Source organism: Lynx rufus, unplaced genomic scaffold (genome assembly GCF_022079265.1).
Source record: "Lynx rufus isolate CCGP_SWC_20201006 ecotype Redwood Valley unplaced genomic scaffold, mLynRuf1.p SCAF_1, whole genome shotgun sequence".
Taxonomy (NCBI): Eukaryota; Metazoa; Chordata; class Mammalia; order Carnivora; family Felidae; genus Lynx; species Lynx rufus.
The window spans coordinates 239,356,503-239,381,534 of NW_025814823.1; the positions used below are offsets into that span (position 1 = coordinate 239,356,503).

The 25,032-nt window shown below is 58.3% G+C and overlaps 1 protein-coding gene across 1 annotated transcript in view; it reads left to right on the plus strand.

The window, feature by feature from the left end:
* Positions 1-3,318: 3,318 nt before the first annotated feature.
* The window catches only part of LOC124522806 (palmitoyltransferase ZDHHC11-like), a 31,842-nt gene continuing 10,128 nt past the window's right edge, over positions 3,319-25,032 (plus strand). Inside the window, exons 1-7 of the mRNA XM_047094446.1 lie at positions 3,319-3,633; positions 7,734-7,909; positions 8,353-8,454; positions 11,170-11,294; positions 13,438-13,590; positions 16,029-16,138; positions 24,068-24,152. Of these exons, the coding sequence (XP_046950402.1) occupies positions 3,421-3,633; positions 7,734-7,909; positions 8,353-8,454; positions 11,170-11,294; positions 13,438-13,590; positions 16,029-16,138; positions 24,068-24,152 (964 nt within the window). The 5' untranslated portion in view covers positions 3,319-3,420. The remainder of the gene's footprint in view (positions 3,634-7,733; positions 7,910-8,352; positions 8,455-11,169; positions 11,295-13,437; positions 13,591-16,028; positions 16,139-24,067; positions 24,153-25,032) is intronic.

Consider the following 25,032-nt stretch of genomic DNA (forward strand, 5'->3'; position numbering starts at 1 on the left):
CATCTTGCTGCCTTTTCTGTGGGAAGCCACACTCCAAACAAGACCAGTGAGGGGGAGAGTGTGCACATGTGTGAGTGCGCATGCTTGTGCAGTCTCGTATGTGCGTCTGCGTGCACATGACTACGTGTGACATGTGAGCATATGTGTGAGCACGCGTGTGCACATGTTTATTCTGGTGCACGAGTGTGCATGTGCACATTGTGTTAGTGCACGTGTGAGCACGTGTGAGCGTGTGTGTGAGTCTATGTCCGTACACGTGTGAGCGCATGTGTTGGCGTGTGTGTGTTGGTGCCTGTGTGTGTGCACGTGAGTGCCAGCGCCTACCTGTCCCGCGCTCCACCTCGCTCCTCCGCCATCCCTGCCCTCGGCCCCAGTGCTGACCCTTTGGGGGTTGGGTGCTTAGGTGTGTGCGCAGCGGGATTGCAGCCGGCCTGTAACAGAGCTTGTGAATGACCTTCCTGTCAGGGGGGTTGAGGATCACACTCGGTGGAGTGCTCTGTGCGCCCTAAAAATAGGGGCGAGTCTGTGTTGAGGGAAGGGGACACTGGGCTGCAGCAGAGGGGACAAGAGTGGGTTGCAGAGTGGGGCCCACGGCACGCCTGTCCCATTAGAAGTTCAGGGCATGCAGTTGTGCATGGGAAGAGTCCTGGTTGTCCCGGACGGGGGTCATGGCTCTGGGTTTAGGTCTGTTTCTTAGTGTTGTAGCTTCTGGAGTTTTTCTCATGGAGCGAAGATGTCTCTTTCGGAGGCACATTTCTCATAGGTGTGAGTGGCTGAGGTCACCGTGGCTCCAGGTCAGCCGGGAGGCCCGACCGTCTGCAGACTCGGGGGACCCCTGGGGTAGTGCCTCCCCTGCCCCACTCCCCGGTGCCTCTTTCAGGGTCTGCCGAGTCGAGGGGTTGAGGTCACAGGCCCCAGAAAAAAAACCCAGCGAGGGGCCAGCAGCCTGCACACAGGCATATCTGGGGAAGCACGTTCTGTGCAGAAGGCCGAAAAGCACTTTCAAGCGCTGTAAAGACTACACTTTGCCGCAGCTTGAGCTCTGCCAGTGGGAGTGGTGGCCTCACAGCCGACACTCACATGCCGTGTCAGACCTGGCCGTTCAAAAGTGAGCGCACTGTGGGAGGCCTGCACTCTGGCGGGTGCCCTGCCCTGAACTTGAACTGTGTTCAGTTACTGGCATCTCCCACCATCCGCGGCCTCTGCCATGCGGATGGCTGGGCTCTTGGGGGTCTGAGACCCTGGTCAGGCAGCCTGTCGTCTGCCCTGGGTCTCTGGTGGCATGTTGGCCTGGCCCGGGGGAGCGCTGTGGGAGCATTGCGGCTCCAACACGTCTCACACCAAAACCTGGACTAAACCCTTAGGAATGACGAAAAACGAACGTCAGGAACTGAGCTTGGGCTAAGAAGGGACCCAGGCCCCACCGAGTCTGCCCAAGAGGGAGATCGTTAGGTTCCCTTCCTGTGGCCTGAATCCGGAGGACCAGTCCCGGCATTTGCGGAAGGAGTGGACGGGGGCCTGGCTCAGATCTGGTGGGGGGGGGGGGGCGGTTAGGAGGTCGTCTAGGGAGTGACGCCAGCACAGGCTCCAAAGGCAAGAGATGGCCATTAGCGGAGGGGGTGGGGGGGGATGACGTGGCTCCAGGCTGAGGAAATAGCACGAGAAAGGCCAGGAACGAGAAGTGAGCCGAGAAATCTTGTGTGTCTAAGCTGTGAGTGTGTGTGTGTGTGGTGTATGTCTGTGTCGTGTGTGTGTCTTGTGTGCATGCTGTACGTGTGGTGCATGTGTATGTCTCTGGTGCGTGTGTTCCACGTGTATGTGCGCTCTGTGGTGTGTGTGTGTGTGGTCTGTCACGTACGTGGTATGTGCGGTGTGTTGCGTGTGCACGTGTGTTCCGTGTGTGTTGTGTGAGCGTGTGGATGGATGTGTCCGCACGGGTGTCTCGTGCACACGTGGAGCCCACGTTAACTGTGCCATCTGGTCCCGGCAGGAGTCAGGAGCCCGTGCGTTTGTTGGTAACTGTGTATTTGTCCTGGGGAGAACTGCTGGAATCTTCTGAGAGTGAAAAACCGAACCGGAAGATCCAAGGGGGTGTTCGAGCCGAGCACCTGCCCCGCCAGGGGGCCCGGGGCGAGGCCCCCGCTACCACCTGCAGCTGCTCTCTCCAGACCCCCCCCCCCCCCCCCCGCGGCTCACCAGCGCCCACGTGACTGGCGGTGCCGGCCGCAGCCACTCCCGGTGACGGTAAGCGTGCACCTCCCGCCGCGGCTGCTTGGGCCGCGTGCGTGGTTGTGACCTCACACTCAGGCCGCTGTGGTCCTGCCCCGGGACCAAGGCTGCGCTCGCCCCCCGTGGAGTGTTGCTCTTGGTGCCACTTTGAGGTCGGCTGCAGGGAAGCTTCCGGGGGGCCTCCGAGGAGTGCTGCTGCGGTGCCCCCATGCGTGCACTCTCAGTCCCATGTTCCCGTGACGCTTTGGCTGTCTCTGTTGGGGTTCAAAGTAGTCTCAGAGCGTGAAAACTCGCTCTGCTTCAAGTGTCGCCAAATCCAGTGCCAGCTGCAACCTCAGGGTTTCCACACGTCAGCGATGCCGTTTCCGTCCTGGGAAGCCCCGTAGGATGCGGCCCACCCTTGCCTTCCACGGGCTCCTGGGCCGACGTGCGCCCTCCCGTGCCTTCCCTGTGCCCTCCTCGTGTCCTGTCCGCACCCCGTCGCTCCTTCGACAAGATGAGTGCCGTCGCCACTGCCATCCTCCACGGCACTTCCGGCTTCTCCCACGTCCCTGCTTCACCTCCCTGGGCCGAGGTCTGCGGTTACGCCCTAGAGCCCACCTCCCCGTTAGTGGGGTTTGGTTTTCAGAAGCATCCTTCCCATTGGCCGGTACTTCCATCCAAATGTTGTTTTCACGCAGGAATCGTGTCGTTCGTAACACGGTGCCTTTCTGTGCTCCAACCCCCGGGGTGCTGGCCTCGCCGTCCATGTGGGATGGTCTCTGTGGTCCCCCAGGGGTCTCAGTGATCAGGTAAGCCCTGCCTGGCCCCACACCCCGAGAAGAGTGGCAGAAATCCGCCCTAATGAGGCAAAGTCCCCAGGACCCTCGGCTCTGCCAGGGGCGGCTATGATGTGGCTCACCTTCTCCAACAGCCGGACACCTGGCCAGAAGTGGCCACGGCTCCCTCCCAGCCCCTCAGCTCGACCTGGGTGTCCCCAGAGTGCCCAGAGACCCCAGAAGCCCCTTGGTCGGCAGGCCTTTGTTCTGCAGCAGGAATGCGGTCTCTTGTTCAGTCCTCAAGGGAAACTTGCAGAAGATTCCCTGAGGATTTCGGCACACAAAAGTGTCGCGTTGTCATAGGCTCTGCTTTTCCTGCAGTCTTTTCCTCGGTTTCCCTGGGGGTGGGGGTGACCCTCCTCCCGTCTTGCAGATGGATCTGTGCGGCCGGAGCCAGAGAGGGGCCCTGCGGGAAGCCAGCAGGAAGCAGGCCTCACCCCACCGCTGGTCCAGAGTGAATGGCTGGTCGTGGCCCCTGCACACCTTCCAGGCGGTGGCCTGGACCACACTGTTCATCTTGGCCTTCGCCAACTTCGGTATCTTCGTCCCCTTGCTGCCGCCCAACTGGAACTTGGTCATCTATGGTGTATCCTTCACTGTGGGAGCAGCGCCCGCTGTCCCAGGGAGGCTCCCCGTGGGCCCTGCCCCAGATCTGGCTCGGGGCCCTGCCACGCCTACCAGCCCCCGCTGCGACCCCTGCTCTGCGACCCCGCTCCTCCTCTTCACCCCAGACACCCACCACGGCCACGCTGCCTGAAACCTTACGTTCGTTCTCGGTGTGGCTCCCTGGCTTGGGGCCGGGGCTAAAAGCACAGAGTGTCTGCTGCTTGCCTGCCGTCAGTGCAGGGAGAGCACGCCTGGGGGCCAGGGCTGGAGGGGCTTTGGGGTGAGGCAGGCAGCCTGGACGACAGGAAAGGGTCGCAGAGGGGTCGCGGGGCTGGCTCAGAAACTGAAGGCTGAGTCCCAGGGATTCACATGGCGTTCGTTCTCAGGGTCTGGGGTGCCCCATGCGGGCCCCACTTGTCTGCAGGTCTGCAGTGGGCTGGGTCAGGCTGGCTGGTGGGGGAGCCACGCCAGGGGTGCGAGGAAGACACCGATTATAACCGTGTCCCTCTTGCGACAGGTGAGTCTGGTGGCGGGTGTTGGCTGGGCCTAGAGTGGCCGAGGCCAGAGAGAGAACCCGCCGGCTGTTAGGAGCCACATAGGCCACAGTGGGGACTGTGAACCCCGTGGTGGCCTTGAAAGGAGGCTCCAGACGTGTCACCAGAGTAGGCTTTAGGCCAGGCGGGCGGGCCTCAGAGACGCACTTGGGGCTGGTGCGCAGGCCCCCTGGTGGAGCGTGGCAGGTGCAGCCGAGTGCTCCTCCCCCGGCCAGGCGGGCATCGCCAGCCTGGCCCCCTCCTTACACCTCACTCTGTGGGTGATGGACTTCAGTTCCACCAGCGCATCCGTGCTCCGGGGGCCACCGCTGGCCAACCCCACCAGTGAGCCTGGGCGTCCCCCGTGGCCTGATGTGCAAGCCTGCTGCCCCCCCAGCGCCACGCAGCCCCCGATCTGGCCGGCCTCCCCCTGTGGGGCCCTCAGGGTGTCTGATCCAGCGGCACAGAGCTGGGAATGTGGGTCCTGTGTGTCCGGATGCAGCTGCCCCACTTCTAGGCCTGTGGCCCAGGGTTGACGACGCTCGGTGGGGCCTGCAAAGCCAACATCCCACGCCCCACATCACCCCATATAACTTGTGTCTTTCACACACAAGAGGATGGGCAGAAGTCGGCCAGCCTTGTAGATTTCTCCGCTGGTCCCCAAAACCTGCTTTGTCGGGTTTTTTAAATTCAGAATCCAGGCACAGTTCACGCTTTGCATGTGGCGAGGGGTCTCCTCTCTCTGTCCCAGCACGAAGGCCAGCAGTGCCCGACCCACGACTTCCTGGTCAGAGTGGCACTCTCACTGGGACTCGCACCACAGCGAAACATCTCCCAGTTCTGAGAGGGAGCCCTCTCTCGTTCTGGGAACAGAAGCCCTCAGTGTCGGCAGGGGCCAGCTCCGGGGAGGGCCAGTTCCTGGCCTCCTTGCTGCCTCCAGCTGCCCCTCTGTCTGTATCCTAACCTCCGTCCCTGACTGTGGGTTTGTTTGCGTTCTGGGTTCTAATCCGTTGTCTCCCTTCTCCCTTTGCTGTGGCTCAGCCTGTTCTGGGGCCTTCTCGAGCTGCCTCGTGTTCTCTGTCCAGGGAGCACTCTGAGAACTCACCTGCTTTCGGGCCCAGAGGGCGCCCCGAGCTCACTTGCACACCCTTTCTCCCAGGAGCCCCTGGCTGGCCCGAGTCCCAGGTTCTGGCTGGCTTCCTTTCCCCTCAGGCTCCGCAGCGCTTGGCCACCGGGGGGCGCCAGCGTCTTTCGGCGCTGCAGGGACTGCTGCCCCAGGAGGGAGGGCAGGGTCTGGGTTGCACCTCCAGAAGACACAGCAGAGGAGGCGGACCCCTGGTTCCCCGCTGACCTCAGCGGCCAGCTTCCCCCACAGCCCTGCCCCTGCGAAGGGCCCCGGAGGGTCCCTGTGCTGAGGGACTGGCCTCTGACGTGACCCGTCTTAGTCCGGGAGCCTGCGCCAGGCGAAACCCCTGGTTAGGTTAGCCTCAGTGACTGCAGGGCTGGTGGGGGGTGGTGGGAGCTCTGGGGGGGCGCCTCACCCCTTCCTGCCGCAGAACCGGAAGGACCCGAAAGGAAGGTCGGGAGGGCGTGTGTCCTGGGCTGGCGGAGCTGTGTGTTTACCAAACACAGATTGTCGCTAAGGGGATGGGGCCTCGAGGGCAGGGCCTGGCCTTCTGCCGCTGGAGACCTCCTACCCTGTGCCTTTTACTTTTTGTTGTTCTCTGCAACCTGAGAGACACCCATAACCCGGGCATCTGAATGTGGAGGCAGAACTTTGGTGTGGTGCCTACCTGCTGACACTTCTCAGCCAAGTGGCTGACGGAGTGAATGGCCAGGCAAAACGCGGTGGCCTTTTGCTCACCCGTGTCACTCCCACGGGTGACCTGCCTGAACCTGTGTTCGTGCTTAAGGGGGCTTGCCTACCACATGGCGGGGGGCTGCCCCTCTGTTCCTGGGGGACACGTTCTGGTAGTGGCCTGGCCACGGCACCTGCAGGGTTGGGACAGGAGGGGAAAATCAGGCTCAGGTCAGGGGCCTCGCTGCCTCCAGTTGGAGGCTAGAGTGCAGGCCACGCTGCCCCTACACTGTCTCCAAGGGCCCCAACGCCTCAGTCCCTCCCCCACACCTAGCCTGCCTGTTTCTGATGCGACAGAGGAAGGGGCCTTCCTGCCGCGCCTCTTGTCCTGGGCCAGACCCCTGTGCTCAGGACCTGCTCCCGCTGCCCCAGTAACCACACAAACAGTGCTTGCCTCCAGCCAGCGCCTCAGGCTTCAGGGAGCAGGTGCAGGGAGACCGTGTGCCAGCACTGTGTTGGTGTCTCCAGCTGTGATGGCAAAGCCTGACCAGGCCCCTGACCACCTGGCCGCGGCCCCATGCCCTGAATGGAACAGCAGAGCAGGGAGGGTCAGGCCTTACCCAGCCCTGCAGGGTCCGGTGGCCACGGGAAGGGCCTTGGTGTCACCACATCCCTTATGTGGCCCTGAGGGATCTGGTCAGTCTCGTGCCCCCGTGCAGGTCCCCCAGGGCCACCCTTCCACTCGCCCCTGGCCTGGGCACCAGCTTCCTGGGCTGATCCTCATGGCCCTCAGCTCATTCTCGCCTGCCCTCCTCCTGCCCTCCTCCCCCAGCAGGGCTGGGTCCCCATTGCCTCCATGCCGTCATCTGGCAGCCTGAGTCCTGGGTCTGCACGTGGTGCCTAGAGGCTGGAGGGCGAGGGAGGAATGAGCGATTTGGGCCAGAAGCAGCCTCCCACTCAGGCTAGTGCATTGTGGAGGCAGGACCCCGCCTGTCAGCCCCAGGCCCGCGGAGGCGGAGGCCGAGGCTGAGGCGGAGGCGGCTGGCAGGTCTGAGGAGGACCCTGAGGGGGCTTCCCGCAGGACTGAGCAGTAGCCCCAGCCCCCTGCCCCGAACCCCCACCCCTGTCAGATCCCGGCAGAACCCCGTGCACTGTGGCCTCGCCTCCCGGGCTGGGTCATTTCCCCCTGCCACACCCTGGAACCCAGCCTGTAAACCCTGAACCCTCCCATTCAGCACCAGTCCTGGGAAGCAGGGCAGGGCTGACAGGGAGGCGGCTTCCACCTCTTCTGTTTGGTTTCCAAGGGGACAGACAGTGTGTTGGTCCTGAAGGGGAGGAGGAGGATGGGAGCCCGGGGACTGGTTTTACCCTGGGTGCCACGGCGGGAGTGGGTCCAGAGAGCCAGAGGGGCCTAGGGGCGAGGAGAGACAAGACGGGACCCAGACAGACCGTGCAGACTGGCCGTGTGAGCCCTCCCTGCTCCCCTCCATTTTTTGATGATACACTGTCTTCTTCCCCTGACGCACGTGCTCTGAGCATCTCTGCTGCCCAAAGAACCCCCACGACTTCGGCACCCAGCGTGGTGGCCGCTGGCCCCTGAGGGCCTTCCCTTGCTGCCTTGGTGAAGCGTGGGGTCCACACCCTCAGGCCGCAAGCAGGCGCCTCCAGGGTCCTGCTTCTAGTTTGAGTGGGCACCTTCGCCGTGTTGCCCAGGCCTGGCCGCACGTTCCTTGACACACTCACGCCCAGGTGACTGGTGGGCTTTTCTGTTTCCACTTCGTGGTCCACTTGCTTGCAATTTCCATCGATCCTGCTGAAACCAACGTACGGCTCAAGAACTACTCGGAGCCCGTACCCACCTTCGACCCATCCAAACACACGCACGTCATCGAGAACCAATATTGCCACCTGTGTGAGGTCACCGTGTGAGTGCCCAGCGTGTGGGGGCAGGCAGCCCCGAGGGCGCGGCCCCTGCCGTGTGGACCCGTCCCCTCCCCGTGCTGTGCACAGGCAGGTCCCGCCCCGGCCTTTCTGTTTCCATGCAGCTGACTGGTGCTGCTTTCCTTGAATGAGCGGCAGTGGCCCTGAGACACGCAGGACCCCTCACCCATCTAGGGGCTCAGATGAGTCCCAGCCCCCCCCACCGGAACCCCCCCTGGGCTAGTCAGAGCACTGAAGGCTCAGCAGGCAGCCTGGGAGGGAGGCCTATGGCTCAGGATGGGAGCTGGTGGCACCGTGTGGCAGGCGTGGCTGAGGGAAGATAACCCGCCTGGGCCCGGTCTTCCCTGCCACCTGTCTCTCCCTTCTGACCCTGTCTTCCTCCTGCACATGCTGCCAACGGGCTGCTCATGTGAATTCTTCCTTCTAGGAACAAGAAGGCTAAACACTGTAGGGCCTGCAACAAGTGTGTATCTGACTTTGACCACCACTGCAAATGGCTTAACAACTGTGTAGGGGGCAGGAATTACAGGTGAGGGGCTGGAGGGGGAGGTCCGGGAGGGAGGGGCAGAGTCCTGGGGGAGGGAGAGGGAGACCCAGCAGGGAAGAGGGATAAGGGCATTGCAGGGCTGGGGCGGGGTGGGGGGTGGACCTAGAAGTGGGGAGGGGTGAGGTCCTGGGGGAGGGAGAGGAGGTCCTTGGCAGGGGAGAGGGGTGGGGTGCTAGGGAATGGGGAGGTGGGACTTGGCAGGGGGGAGGGTGAAAGGACTGGGGGAGGGAGGGGGATTGGTCAGGGGGAGGGGGGAGGGGGCCCAGAGAGAGGGGTCCTGCAGGCTGGGGGCCTCATGGGTAAGAGGGTGGGGGCCACAGGCAGTGGGGGGAGTCCCGTGCTGTCCCCAGCACAGCGGTCCTTAGCGTCTTTCTGTTCTCCTTGTCTGGCTCTGAAATGTGTTGGCCTGGAGCCCCTCCCGAATGTGGAGGCCCAGCCCCACCCAGAGGGGCTCAGGCTGAGCTGACTTGTCCTTGGCCCGCTGGCCTGGACCCGGGCGCTTTCTCCCGGAGGCCGTCAGAGCACAGAGGATGTGGGCCGAGGCTGCACTGGGAGCAGGTGTTCAGTCCTGCACGGGCTTCGCCAGGACCTCACGTGCTAGGGCCCAGGCTGTGAGTGGCCAAGAAAGTCGCAGGGGCTCCCCCGGTTAGTTCAGAGTGGCCTTCGCCGGCTCATGGCGCTGCAAGGGGTTCCACTGCTCACCCACCACTCATAGCAGGTGTGCTCCGTGCAGCCTGGTCATGGAGCCCGGTCTGGGAGGGTTATGTTCCGTGCAGCCCGGTCATGGAGCGTCATGCTCCGTGCAGCCCGGTCCGGGAGGGTTGTGCTCCGTGCAGCCCGGTCATGGAGCGTCGTGGTCTGTGCTCCGGGCAGCCCGGTCCAGGAGGGTTGTGCTCCGTGCAGCCCGGTCAAGAAATGCTCCACTTGTTCAGGTTTGAAAAGCGTTGCTGCTTTGAGCAGAAGGAAATGCAAAGCTGTCATGATTAGAAAAGTCTAATGAGAATCGGGGGCCTGGGAGCCCCCATGCCGCCCTCTCCCGTACAGAGGAGGAGCCCCAGGCCAGCCGGGACTGCCTCCTCACGGTAGCAGGGCTTTCTTCTCTCCCCCAGATGCTCCTCTTAAGGCCTTGGTGCCACAAGCTGGTGGCCTTGAGGTCTGGTCAGCCGTTGGGGACGGGTGAGGGTTTGTGGCCCTGCCACTGAGGAGGACCAAGCGGACCGGGCCCCAAAGGGCACACAGGGTGGAGTTCCGAGGTCCTGACAGTGGCCTCCGGGCACAACAGGCTGCAGAAGTTCCCGGTGGGGACGGCTGGGCCCCAGGAGCCCTCCTACCCACTGGGCAGTGTCAGCAGCAAGGAGTGTGCACAGAAGTGGGTGAGGGCACCGTGTGTGCGGGGGTCCTGGTGAGGGCGTGGCCACCCCTGTCCACGTGGAGTCCCAGACTCCCTCCTGTCCCTTCCACCGTCAGGCAGAGAAAGCAACAGGAGATGACTGCATTTAGGAGACGAGTTGGCCAAAACAGTTGGCAAAGTGTGATAGGCTCCCGAGAGGACGTGCCTTCACAGGGGAGGTGCCCGGACTGGGCGCTGAGGCATCACAGACACGGGAGTCAGGGACGACAGCGACGTTTCTGGCCCCCAACGTGCAGCTGGAGTGGCTTTGGCCCTCACCCTGCCGGGAGGGCCGCCTCTGGCCGGGTGCCAGCAGCAGCGGATGGCCGAGGGCCTTCTGCTGAGGGTGAGCCCGTCGGCTGGAACAGCTGCACTGCACATTACAGGCTCCCCGGGGACCAGAGCCAGGTGTGGGGCCAGGCTTCTGCCCCATGCCGCTCGGGGACAGACACACAGGACACGTGCCCTCTAGGGCCTTCGACAAGGGGCCACAATGCAGGCTGCCCTCCACATCCATGTGACCCTTTGAGGACATTCACATTTTAGCTCTCTGCCTAAAGATGTGTTAAAAAAAACAAAAACAAACCTCAAGATGTTCTGGAAAAGAATAATGGAGTCAGATAAATTTCAGCTGGAGAGAAGACATTGATGAAGATTGAAAATGCCAAAGAAACCGTTTCCTTAAATATCACCACGGTAGAAAGCCCAAAGGAAGACCTTGCAGCAGAAGCTTATTCCAAGAATTGCTGACCAGAATTTAATTTTTGGATGGTTGGACCATCCTCTGTCCTGAGCACAGGCAAGAGGACAGGAGTGATTCTGGTCTAATGCCAAAGCACAAGGTGTCACTTGTGCACGGAAGTGTGCACAGGCCCCTGGAGGGCGCGTGGAGATGCTGCGCCGTGGGCCGCCGGCCGGCCAGGTGCCTGCCCCAGCACCTCTGGCCTTCCCGACCTGCTGGGCTTCCATGCCTCTGGATGGAAGCACAGCACCCAGGATCCCGTGCAACATGGGGGGCAGGGGTGGCGGTCCCGACCCCGACCTGGTGGAGCCCTGGTGAGCGGTGGCGGCGTGTGGAGGAAGCTGCGGGCGGCCCGGCCTGCTTGGAGCCTCTGTGTGCCCACCTGGGAGCCAGGCCGGGCCCTTCTCACTGCCGCGTGGGGCTGGGAGGGGGACAGAGAAACTGGAGGTGCCCTCAGGGCGTCCCCTGGGGAGCTCGGGTGCCAGGAGACAGGAAGAAGGCGGGGCCTTGGGTTCAGGGTCAGGCGCGCCTTGCCCAGCCCTGAGTCTGGCTCTGCCCCCCGCAGATGTTTCTTCGGCTCCTTGGTCTCTGCCTCGGCCAGCCTGCTCTTCCTCATCACCATCTTGCTGTACGTCTTCGTCCGGTACTCAGTCAACCCGGAGGAGGCGCGCACTCATCCCCTCTATGAAGGTGGGGGGGCTCCTCTCTGGCGTTGCTTTCTCTCGGGTCCCTCGTGGTGGTAGCCTCTCCCTCCAGCTGTCTTTCGGGGAAAGCTCTCCCTACGGGGGGGGGGGGGGATCAGTCTGGCCCGCCCCCTAGCTGGTTGAGCTGCGGGGCCGGGCAGGAGGGCAGCAGCCGCCCAGGCACCAGAAGGCGGGTTTGGGGCCCGGTGCCCATCACCCAGTAGTTGGTCTTGGCAGGGAGCAGGGTGGGGCGGGAGGGCAGGGCTGCCTGGGGAAGGTGCCGGGTGGTGTGTGGCTGCAGGTGTCTGCTGAGCGGCTCCAGGAGCCTGGCCTCGGGAACACATGTGCCTCAAAGGTCTGCCCACCACTGCCCACCCTCCGGGCCTGTGGCCGTGACCTTATTTGGAGAGAGGGTCCTCCCAAATGTGATTAAGGATCCTGAGGTGATCATGGGTTACCCGGCAATGTGTGGGGTCCTGGATCCAGTGACAACATCCTTATAAGAGACTGGGGGCACGTGGGCACAAGCCCAGGGGTGCCTGGAGCCCCAGAAGCTGGAAGATCCAAGGATCGATCCTCCCCCGTGGCCTTGGAGCGAGACGGGCCCTGCAACAGCCTGACATCGGGGCTTCATCTCTGCTGTTGAAACTGCCGGGTCTATGGCCATCGGTCACAGCAGCCCTGGACACTGATGCAGGGAGGACCCCACGCGGAGCACCTCGTGTGTCTGTCCCGAGTGTTTGGGGATCTCAGCCCTCGGGGTGCAGAGCAAAGCTTCCTTTCTCAGTCCAGGCCTCTCTCCAGAGCACGTCACGGCCATGCCCTCTTCCTGGAGGGGCGCCATGCCCTGTGCACCTTCACCCCCAGGCCCGCACTGCACCTGGGCTGGATGAGCCCTCGTGGGATGGGCCATCTGACCTGCACCTGCTCCGGAGTGCATCCTGGTGATTTCCATGGTAAAAGGGAACAGTGTGGTCTCAGCGAGACCCGGCCCTGCTCAGCGGGAAGAGCCGCCTGCGCTCTGCACACAGCCAGCTGGAGGCCTCCGCCTGCCATCCTTCCTGACAGTCTCCACACGCGGCCTGAGCAGAAGGGCTGGCCGGTGACCGCCGCCTCAGAACGGTCACCGGCGGGCACTGGGGCTTCCCCGCAAAGGTCCTCCCGGCCACGGGGCCTCTCATCGCCCCAACACGCTCTGAAATGTGGCTCGCACGTGGTAAGGGGCAGCCTCAGCGCACCCGAGTTCCATGGCACGTGTCCTTACTTCCTCCCAATGTGGGCGTCGGCTGGGCCCTCGCTGCCACACGCTGGCAGGACAGAGGGCAGCCTGGTCTCCGAAGGTGCTTCTCTCTGGGAACCTGCTGGCCCCGGAACCATTGTGGATGTGCTGCACATGATTGCCTGATGACTGAGGCAATCTCCTGGGTTTGCTGTTCCAGAAGATTCCATGGGGCTGCTTACCCGCCAGTTCCCTGGGGCACTTTGCTCTCATTGGTGGGAATCATCAAGACATCACGGCTGAGGGGACAAGCATGTGGCCGGCCACCCCATGGTACATCCGGCCTCATGCACACTGCGCTGCAGCCCCCGAGGCACACAGCGGGCCTGGCGGCCACTTTCCATGCCACATAAGGGACTGGAATCAGTACCTCCCAGACTCTGTGGTGGGATGAGAGCGTTTCAGCTGGATTCCATCTCCATGGGCCTGCCTGCAGATTCCTCAGTGCTTTCCTCACACTTAAGTTTGGAAGTGTCAGCAGCCCTCGGGGCCCAGAGGACCACATCCTGGCAATGTCCCAAGGCGCTGGCTACTGCCTTGCAGTTCCCTGTGAGGGCGGCTGACTGAGAACGGGGAGGGCCTGGCACAGTGGCATGGCCCTCGGGACAGGGTGGTGGTTCAGCCAGGCAGGGGGTCAGGCTCTGTGACCCGGACCCTTAGTTATCCTCTCCCAGCCTCACCTTCCAGACCCGTAAAGTGGGGCTGCGACACCCACCTCAGTCAGGGGGCTGCAAGGGCACCTGGGCGAGGTAGGGCACACACTGGGGTGGGGGAGAGGCTCCCTCGGGCTGCTCACCCTCCCCCACCTCCCAAGGAGGGGCTGGCCATGCCCCAGGTGCTGGATGCATGCGCGTCTCCCTTGCCTCCGCAGACGTCTCCAAGGACACTTGGCTGCTCTTCCTTCCTTTGTTCCCTGTAAAGACGAAGACCCTGGTGGTCCTGGGCATCGGGGTGTTCGTCCTGCTGCTGTCCGCCCTCAGCCTCCTGCTACTTGGACACCTGCTCATCTTCCACCTCTTCTTAAGTATGTGTCCTGACCCCCACTCCAGTCTTTGTCCCTTGCGTTCCAACATGGCCCAAGACGAGGTCTGCTGGCCCCTGCTAGAAACGAGCACATCAGACAAATCACAGGAAGAGACACCCCTAGAGGGACAGCAGGGCTCATTCTGCTCTGAGGCCTGCAGAGGACACGAGAGGGCCTAGGAGTAAGTTAGATAAGGGAGCAGAGTGTGTGAGGCAGGAACAGGCACCATTAAGAAAAGAACAGGGGATTTAGAGAAGCACCAAGTCCTAACAATGAAAAATAGTGAGCCAGCGACAGGGTATCTGCTGACCCAGCTCGCTGCAGGGACACTGGCCGTTTCCTGGAGTCCACGCAGCACTGCGTGCAGCAGGCTCCACTATGCCGTGGCCCAGGGGAGGGCACGACTTCTCTCTGTGGCCTCTGCAAGGGAGAAGGTGGCAGCGGGGGCCCTATGTGGCTGCCGGAGCAGGTCTGGCGCAGGGAGTGTCCTCAGCAGAGCCAGGGCCAGAATCAGCACCCAGAGCCAGCGGTGGGTCAGCCCAGGCCCTTATCCTAAAGCTTCCACGCACTGGCCAATGGGGACAAGGGTGCATTTGGGGACAGTGCCCCAGCTGCAGCCTACATGACAGCCGGCAGGTGGCAAGCTGGGCAGGTCCAGAAGTCCACTGCGGCCACTCAGGACAGATGGATGGGAGACTGGAGAATAGGCCCACGGGACAGATGGCCAATGGGAGAGGGACCAGAGGGCCCCAACCCAAGCCACAGGGAGGGTGGTGGTGCCACACTCACTGTGGGGGTAGGGGAGGGAGATGCACACGGAGCTTATGGCTCAAGGTGCTGTTTACAGGGTATCTGGACAGCAAAACTCAGACTTCCAGAAAAAGTTGGGTTACTAGCTATTGTTACAGTAAACTTACCCTGCTTGAAGTAACAGAGTTATCACCTTGCGGTCTCTGTGGGACACGGGTTCAGCATAGCTTAGCTGGGTCCACTGGCCCTGCTCGGCCACAAGGCTTCCGCCAGGTGTGAGGAGGGCTGTGGTCTCATCCGACCGGGACCCACGTTTAGGATCAAGGCCAGGGTGTTGGCAGGCCAGTTCCTGGCCTCAGTTCCCCGTGAGTTGTTGGCCGGTGCCTCTTCCCACCAGGACACTCCAGCACGAGGGGGCAGCCGGCCTTTTGTAGCCCAGTCATGGAAGTGACGCCCCTCACCTCTTGTGCAAGGCGCTGGGGCCACCCACTCTCCAAGGGACGGTGTGACGCAAATACCCTGAGGTGGGGGGTGGGGGCTGCTGGGGGGCCTGTCGGAAGCCGTGGGCAGCTGGATGCCCCACGTTGAAGTCTGGGGGAAGGACATCCTGACGAGGCTGCAGCACGAGCGGAGTGCGGCGCTGGTGAGGGCAAGACCTCCCGGGAAGACGCACGGATGTCGGGGTGCCAGCAGCAGGAGTGTGGGGAAAGCCGCCTCCACACGAGCGGGGGGACAGAGCATCCCAGAGACCAGCGGCCCCGGCTGCTGTGCTGGCGCCTAGTGTCGCCGCGGTGGGGGGGACGTGGCAGACGCTCATTCGGTGCACACCGCACTCTGGCCTCCCTCCCCAGCCACATCTCCTCTCGCTACTGTCAGATGAGGGCGTTTACACAAAACTCAGGACGAGTGTGAGCTCTGGGGAACACACAGTGTGTACTCGCCACCCGACGGCGATGGCAGCCATCCTTGCAATCCCTGCAAGAGAACGAGTGTTTTCGCGAGCGTGTGGCCAGGCGCAAATGACGCCCTGACGCAGGTTCTGGGGGAGGTGGGAGAACCAGTAAGAGCCAGGTGGAGTTCAGCAGGAAGCCAAAGCAAACACAGACAGACGCACTTGTACACACCACCCAGGGAAGGGAACGGGCTCCACGCGGGTGTGGGGGCAGCCCACCCTCCGTCTGCTCCTCCAGCTGCAAATAGGCTTCTGTGGGCGGCCCTTCTCCCTTTCCAGAAATAATTAGAAGCCATCTGTCCTCGTGTTGGTTTTAGGGAAAGAGAAGTGGGAGGATTGGTGCCTCTGCTGAAGCAGGCACAGAACCCGTTTCGTGGACGGTGCTGTCTATTGACAGACCCGGGTCTCAGATGTCCTTTCAGTGTCCTGGGGTGCTTCTGCCACAGTGCCGGAGCCAGCGTCCGGGTCCACACTGGCTTTGCGGGCCTGGAAGGCTGCAGGGCAGCTGTTCCTGGGACGGGGCGCCAGCAGCCTTGGGGCTGTGACGAGCTACCGCTTGCCTCCCACAGGCCAGGTGGGCCCCGGGGTGGCCATGCAGCAGCCTCCCGGCGCCCCGGGTTAGGAGGCAGCTCCCGGCACCCTGGGGGGAAGCCCTGGAAGACCGGGTTGTGGCCTGTGGGCCACTCTGCCCGCTTGCGTAATTGTAACTGCCCGTTTCCGCCTTTCTCCTCTCTAGTGTTCAAGAAGTTGAGCACGTATGAGTATGTGACACAGAACCGCTGTCAAAAGACTCCAGAAGTTCCAGCAGGGAGGAAAGAGCTGTCCTTCAAAATAAGCATGCCACAGGTAGCGGGTGCCCCTCTGCTTCACCATCTGCGCTATCCGGGCCTGGGGCAGCGCCCAGTGTCACCTTGCAGCTGGGACTTCTCAAACACAGTCCTTTGCTTCTGTGTTGGCACAATCCTCTGATTCTGTGTGTGTGTGTGTGTGTGTGTGCGCGCGTTGTATGATGCAGTGCAGGTGTGTGTGATGCGGTGTGTGCGCGTGTGTTTGGTGTGAGATGCACTGCATGTTTGCACGTGTGAGTGCATGATGCGTATGTGATGCACATGTGTGTGGTTGCGTGTGCACAGTATGTGATGCAGTGCATGTGTGTGTGTGGTTTTGTGTGTGTGTGTTTAGTGTGAGATACAGTGCGTGTATGTGACTGAGTGCATGTGTGTGACTGAGTGCATGTGTATGTGTGCATGTGTACATGGTGTGTGTGTGCAGCGCAGTACATGTGCGTTTGGTGTGTGGGAGGATTTGTACGTTCACTATCCACAGAATCAAGCCGGCAGGGCTGACTCCTTTTAGGCCCATATATTAATGCAGCTGCTTCTCATCAAAATTAAAAACACTTGCTTTTCAAATGGGTACCATTAAGAAAATGAAAACATAAGCCAAAGGCAGAAATATATGCAAATCATATACTTGTGTCCAGAATATATAAAGAATTCAAAATTCCATTATAAGAAAAATGACCCAGTGTTTTAACTTTTTAAATGGGCAAAAGATTTGAACCAACTGTTCACCAAGGAGGATCCATGGTGGCAGATAAGCACATCGACATCATTTACCATTAAGAAAACACAAAACCACAGTAAGATACCATTACACGCCCATTAGAATGGCTATAATCAAAAGAACCAACCATAAAAAGCGTTGGTGAAGCTGTAGATCGAAAGGCTCCTACGTTACTAGTGCAGATACCAAATTATATCACTTTGATAAGCAGTGTGGTGTTTTCTTAAAAAGTGAAATGTATACTCACCGTTGAAGTCAGCAATCCCACTTCCAGTTTCTTAACTATTAGAAGTGAAGACACAGGTATTCATGTGACGGGTGCTATCCCCCAGTGAGATCCTTTCCTAGGACCCAGGAGACTCTGAGGCACCATTACTCAAAATTAACTAATAACTGACTTGAATTGTGTATAAGACTAAGCCCAGTGTCAGCAGCTTTTTCACTTTGTGAATTTTTATCGCCCACAGCAAGCAGATGACGACCTGAGTCCATCTGCACGTAGGTAAATGTGTAAGCTTACTAGAGTTGTTTTATCTGTCTGACAAATACTATATGCCCTCAATAGTCTTGCTTTAAAAAGTCTTCATGACTCCAAGGTTATACAAATATCCACATTCTTTGCTAGTATTTTCACCAGTTTTATTCGCTTTGCATTTTGATTTCCAAGCCGTCCTGAACTTGTTTGCGTGTTCACGGAGGCAGGGGCTAAGGTCGTTATGTCGCCCTGAGCCGGCGCCGCCCTTCGCCCAGGACCTGGTGCCCCGGGCTCCCCCGGGAGACCCTCTTCCGGCCGCGCCTCACCCTGAACGTCCGGCAGGGGAACGCCCTCGGCATTCTTTAGTTTTCATAGTTGACAATTCCTCCACTTTTTAAGTTTCTGTGTAAATTTTAAAATAGTTTTCGTGCAGTTCTGAGAAAGGCGGAGTTCGAAGTGGAGTTACAAGAAACATTCCCTAGAGGCGGGAGCGAGCGGAGCCGCATGGTCTCCCCCGGGGGGGGGGGGGGGGCTCCACGCCCTGAAACTGCCCCGGAAGTCGGTCTCCCCCGGGGGAGCGGGCCGGAAGTGCCACAGTTCGGTGGTGCTCTCGGAAGCTCGGTCCTCGCAGAAACGGGTCGGGGGCGACTCCCATGTTCCGGCGGAGCGGGGCGGGTCGCAGGGCCGGTGCCGGCTCGCGACGGAGGAGCGGGAATCCCTCCAAAGAATCCGCTCGTTCCTTCTGCATTTGTTTCCTTAGACACCCGGTGGCCATGCTTCTGGGAAAACCCGGGTCGTTTGGGAGTTTCACTTGAAGCATTCCCCTCACTGCGGTCCAGGTACAATCTGAGCACATTCCCCTCACCCTGTCCGGCCTGGGGGCCAGCCGCCTCTAGAAGCAACCGAGGCTAACCCCGTTTTCGGGCAGTCGGTGTGGACGCCGCGCAGGAACTGGGGACCCAAAGTCGCTGGCCGCCCCACGCGCTGCAGTCACTGCTGGCGCTCCGAGGACTGTCTTCCAAGTTCCGTTTTAGTATTATTTTGTGAGTTATACTCACGATGCTTTGTTTTTATAAAATTGTAATCACATTGTTCAACTCTTGAGCCCCTTTTAAAAATTCCATATACTGTGGTGCCACTGGGTGGCTCAGGCGGTTAAGCATGGGACACTTGGTTTCTACTGAGGTCATGATCTCACGGTTTGTAGGTTTGAGCCCCACGTTGGGCTCTGTGCTGGCAGCAGTGAGCCTGCTTGGGATTCTCTCTGCCTCTCTCTCTGCCCCTTCTCCCCAAGGTCTCTCTCTGTCAAAATAAATAAATGAACTTTAAAAAATTCCATACGTTGTGGACATAGTTAAAAGAAAACCATAATTTTTATGAATATAAGTTATTTCATCTTTGGGAGGGACCATATTCCTCATTTCTGGAATGTTATTTCTTATTTTCGATCACTATAGTGTTCCCTTCTCCAACTGGAAAGTGAGCTGCTAACCTTTGTATTGAAAGGTCGATTGTGTTGAGAGACAAGCCCTCTCAATGCGCTGGGCCGTCTGTCACAGTGGCCTCTCTTTCCTGCAGAAGTGTCCCTAGTTTGACCTGGACACTCCCAGCCTTACATGTTAGGCAAAGCCCACTGTCAGAATGTCAGCTCCTAGAGATCAAAGAATATGTTTAAATCGTGTGGCACTCCGCCCACCCCCCAAAAGAAAAATCCACTCGGTAAGTGCCCGTGGAGTTCCATGATGTAAATCACTGGTATATTTTAGGGGAGAACTTAGTGTCGGACTCTGCTTCTCTCTAATAGTAGTTATCAGACCAGTTTATTGGGAGTATTTCCTCTGGACCGTTAATCTGCTGCGAAAGTAGGATCACACGTGTGAAGATACTTCTTGCCTAATTCTACAGGTGTTCTGCTCAGCTAATGTCCATCAAGTGGCTTGTATTTATTTTCTATTGCTATGTGGCAAATTCCCACAAATGTAGTGGCTTGAACTAAGACTCGTCTGAAAGCGCTTGTGGGTCACGTGCCTGGCAAGCTCAGCTGGGTCCCTGGCTGGTGCCTCCCAAGGCAGCAGTCACGGCTTACAGGTCAGCCCTCCCTTCTGGAGGTTATGGGGACGAGTCTGCTTCCGGGCAGATTGAGAATGCCGATGCAGCTGTTGCTTTCCCGCTCTCGCCACGTGGCCCTTCTGTCTCTCAGTCGGTAATGGTGGGTCTAGTCTCCTCATATTTTAGATCTCTCGGACTTCCTCCTTTTCCTCATTTCCCAGTTTTTAAGGATTCGTGTGATTGCATTGGACCTACATGGGTAATCAAGGACAATTCTCCGTTTCCTACAGTTGCTGCAAGGACTGGGCACAAAGTGACAATGCCGTGGTCTCCAAGGCAGGTCACTTTGTCCATTTGTAACTGAGCTCTGCTGCACCCACAGACTCGGGAACGCAGTGGCCAGCGTGGGGGTGCCGCAGCAGGAAGAAGCGCCCCTGTGGCCTCCCGCCGGCAAGCAGTCATAGACCTTTACGGGTGGCGCTCCTGCGCCGTGTCCTCCGTCGTGCAGCCAACCCGAGGGCACACGGACGGCCTCCCAGGAGCTGCTGGCTCTGAGGCTCTGCAGATGAGCGTGTCACGATGGCGGCCAGTGCATGGAGCTTTGCAGCTGTCGGCGGCGCTCTCTGAGCTCACTGCACAAAGCAAGGCCCTTCTTTGCTGATGGGAGTCTGTCCTCCCTTTTGCCCCATCCCTGTAGAGAGCAGCACAAGGAGGCCCCGCCGCAGCCGAGGTGTCCGGGTCTGTGTCCCACCATCGCCACGTGCCGGGAGAGCTCCCCGCTGCAGGTGAGAGCCGCCGGGCACGTGAAGGGTCTCAGGCTGCCCCCGGAATGAGGACAGAAAACGCTTGGGATTGCTTGTTTGACTGATTTGAAGCATTTACTCGGTACCCAGGCATGCTACTCATATGGGAACAAAGGTGGAGGGAGAAGAGAAGAAAAACAGAAAATATTCTTAACTGTAGGGCTTATAGTGTGTGTGTGTGTGTGTGTGTGTGTGTGTGTGTGTAAGGGGAGAGAAAGAGATAAATGCAGTGCAATCGGGGTGTGCTAAGACTGAAGTGGCATCCGTGTGCTTTAACGAAGGGTACTGATGTCTGCGTCCTGCTGGCTTTGAAAAGCACCAGAAAATAAAATGATGGATGGATAGTCACGTGGTTAAAAAGAAATATTTACAGCAAAATTTTAATGATGATAGGACCTGGAAGTTGAGTGTGTGGGCATTCTTGTACAATCCTTTCCACTTTTCTGGGTGTTTGAAATTGTCCATTCTTAAAAAAGTGTTAGGGAATAACTATAGGCCACAGACATGGAGTAAGGGGTGTGTGTGTGTGTGTGTGTGTGTGTGTGTGTCTGTTTATGTCTGCTCTTCACAGATTGAGACTGAGGCAAGAATGTCCACCTCAAACTTCTATTTGACATTTTACTAAAGTTCCAGCCAGTGTAATACAGCAAGAAATACAAAGACATATAGATTTGAAAATGAAACTGTATTTATTTGCAGGAAACATGCTTCTAACAAATCTGCAAGGTATATGGTAGAAATAATAAGATAGCTCAGCGAGGTGGTAGGATACAAAATCAATATAATAACCCCAATTATATTTCTGTATACTAACAACGAAAAATCTCAAAATGATATTAAGAAAACCATTCCACCTGCAATAGCATTGAAAATAATAAAATAAAATCAAACAAGCACCAAATGTATGTACTTAAAGCTACAAACTATTGATGAGAGAAACTGAGCACAATCCAAATAAACGGAAAGATTTAGAATATTCATGGACTGGAAGATATTGTCATGATGGAAAACTCCCCCCAAGATTGATCTACATAATTACCGTGATCCCTATTGCGTTTCCAGCAAGCCTCTTTCTTTAAGGAAATAGCAAGCCAACCCTAAAATAGATACAGAAATCCAAAGGACGTAGAGTGACCGAAAGGATTTAGAGAAAGAAGCAAATCGGAGGACTTACTCGATCTGACTTAAAAATGAACTATCGAGCTACAGTAGTCGGGACAGTGTGGGCCGTGAGGGCGGTGTGCCCAGTGAGGGGAGACATGCAGGTCAAGGGAACAGGATAGGAAGTCCAGAAATAAAACCTGATCAGTGGGTGTTAAACAGAGGTGCCAGGATAATTAAACGGGGAGAGATGAGAGCACATTCAATTAGCTGTGCCAGACAATTGGATGACCGTATGCAAAAAGAGAGGGCGGGGAAGAGCTTAATAGCTGCTTCACACCATACACACAAGAATAACTCGAAATCAGTCACAGTTCTGAATTTAGGGGCTAACCTATAACACTGTAGGAAGAAGACAGAATAAAACCTTTGTGGTCTTGGGGTAGACAAAGTTTTCTTTAATATGGGCACCCAAACCACTATTAAGGAAGAAAATGGAAAATTTGACTTTTTTATAAAAGAGAGCATTTCCTGTTCAGAATTCACCACTGCAAAAATAAAAATGTAAGTCACAGGTTGGAATAAATATTTGCAAACCCTGTACTTAAATCCAGAACAAATAAAGAACTCTTAACACTTAATAGGGAAAAACGGCCCCATTTTTAAAATGGGGAAAAGACTCTAATTAACTTTACCAAACAGGCTACATGGGTGGCAGATAATCACCTGACGAGATGTTCCACATCATCCACCACTAGGCAAGTGCAACTAAAGCCACGGTAAGACAGCTGGAACGGCTCCCTCAGAAAGGACACCGGCGCCAGGAGCGGGAGACACGGAGGGACCGGCGGCCCGCAGGTAGCCGTGCGAAGTCGCCGGGGGCTTCCGGTGATACCACTGTGGAAAGTAGTTCGACAGTTTCCTAAGATCTTCAGTGTGTTCCTAACCTCCGACACGGCGACCCCCACGCAGAGACCCCTTCCTGGGAAGGCCCTGAGCCACACGCACCTGAAACTAATGACGGACCTGATTTGCTACGAACGAGCCTCAGTACCAACGATTTCTTCTTCTTTTTCCTTTACTCCCACAGGCAGCCACGGGTGACCTGCAATCACCCTCACACAGGTAGGTTGTAAGCTTCCCGGACTGGTTCTCTCTGAATGAAAACGGCTACGCGCTCTTAAGTCAAGTGCTTTGGAAAGTGACTCATGTCTGATGGGGTATTTTGAAATCATGTGACAGCACAGTAGGAAATAACACTGTTTCGAGTAGCAGTGCCACGTACAGCTACGCAGGGACCTCTTGTGCTCCACGTGCTTGGGGAAACGCAGTAATTGTCTCCCTGCGGACGACTCGCATCTCAACTAGCACGGCAGCGGCAGCGCTCATTTCTTCTGTGTGTCGGTCGGAGAACGTGCGGGGAGCGGGTCCCAGCCTCCTTTCTATGACCTCCAATAATACGTAGTTGCCCGTCGCTCCTGAGCCATGTCTGCTCATTCTGAGCCCGCGAGGAGTCACACAGAGGACAGCCCTGCACGCGCACACGCACCCAAAGTGCACCCCTGCAAAGTCACAGAAGCAGAAAGTGGCCCATTATGAAGGTCACGACCCAGGGTGAGCACACATTTTAAAACGTGCACTTGGTCTCCACTTTGAAATTGTACCAGTGTGGAAAGTCACCTCGGAACACGGAGAAACGAGAAATGTGCTCACGTTAGGGTGAGGGTCTCGATCTGCCAGGGCTGCCCTGACAAAGGACCACAAAACAGGTGGCTTAAAAAATAGAAACGTACTGTCTCACTGCTCTGGGGGCTGGAGCCGGACTCACCTCGACGTGTCCCCAGTCACAGGACCTGCACTTGGCTTCTCTCCTTGGCTCGTACCTGATGCTGTTTTCCCTTTGTCTCTTCAATTTTCCCATTTTGCCCCTTTCTGGCAAGAATGATTGAAAATTAACGAACCAGGAGGGCCCGCCTGCCCTCTTGCACGGACGCGGTCGTCAGGCCGAGGGCCTGCCCGTCTTCTGGCATGGACGTGGTCACCCCTCTGAAGGCCTACCTGTCCTCTTGCATGGACGTGGTCGTCGGGCTAGGGCCTGTCCTCTTGCACGGATGTGGTCGTCGGGCCGAGGGCTGGCCTGTCCTCTTGCACGGACATGGTTGTCGGGCCGAGGGCTGGCCTGTCCTCTTGCACGGACGCGGCCATCGGGCTGAGGGCCTGTCTTCTTGCATGGATGCAGTCGTTGGGCTGAGGGCCTGTCCTCTTGTATGGACGTGGTAGTCGGGCCGAGGGCCTGTCCTCTTGCACGGACGCAGTCGTCAGGCTGACCCTGGTCTCAGGTGATGACACCTTGAGCTGCTAGAGTCGCTGCATCTGAAAACCCCCCTTACAGCGATGTGAGGTCATTGGCGGACACTGTTCAATCCGCTTGCACGGTTCAGTTAGCTGAGTGTCCCACGACCTACATCCCCACCATTGCTCTTGGTAATTCCTGAACATCTCTTCCCTTCCAAACCCAGGGCCTCTCCCCAAATCCCCTCCCGATCTGCAGGGGCACCCCTTGTTGTTGACACCCCCTGCTGCTCCTGCAGCTCTCCCTTTAGGTGCTCCTCCCCTGCCCTCCCGGGGTCTCCCACTGTGCAGTGGACCTGAGGGGAAAGGGCGGTAAGGAGGCTGTGTGATGCCGTGGCCTGTGGTTTCCAGCAGCCATCGGCATCCCCTCCAGGAAGCAGCGCCCGTCCTTGCTGATGAGTGTCTCCCCTTCCCCCCGCCATCCCACAGAGTGAAGTCCAACCATCTGCTGCCGGACGTGCACTCAGGTCCACCCTCCTCCACCAACACGTTCGTGGAGGACTCGTGGGTGATGGTAAGTGAGGCATGGCCGTGTGTGAGTGAGCCTCAAACACAGGGGTGGGGTCCAGTGCTGAGTCTAAGCTCCCCACAAGAGCAAGGGCAGGACAGTATTTGGACCTGCTTGTCTGGCTGGTTTAAGGCATTTATGGTGTCCTTCGGGGACACTGCTCGAACAGGACAGTGGTGGGAGGGGGATAAAGGGAAACAAGGCGGGCAGCACAAACGATCTAAAGTGCAGGGCGTGTGTGTGAGCAGAGAAACATGACGGAAAAATGGGTGCTACTGGAACGGAAGCATCACACGTGTGCTTGGGTGACATGTGTGCGCTCCAGCAAGCTGGCGGGATTCTGGCCAGGAAGGGCTCAGTGACCCACTTACTGTCACAGCAGAAGGATGCCCCTACTCATCTCCCAGGTCAGCGGGGAGGAGGGACATACCTGGTCCACTGTGTTCATTACAGAGCCTGGAGTCAGAGCTCCATGTTAGAGATGCTGGAGGCCGGTCTTCAGTGGGGACTGGGTGTGACTGGCCAAGTCACAGCTTACACCGTAGCCAACACAATTATGGCATGACCCCTCCCCGCCACTCGCCCCCATCAAGCCTTCCAACAAGTACATACTTTACGTGCATGGAGACCAAGCTGCTGCTCCATTCCAGGGGTCACAGTGGTGGCTGTGGCAGTGATAGCATCTATTGGCGCCCATCCCTGCCATCCCTTCTTGGGTGGTGGTGGCCACACAGCTTCTGAGTGACATGAAGGACACATCTCAAGAAGCAAGGATGTGATGACCATGTGGGTGTTGACCATGTATGACCGTGAGGGCCATGTTCCCCCGCTGGTTATAATGTGTGTCCAGGTGAACATGTGGAAGCCCTCTCTCTGATGTGTGGCT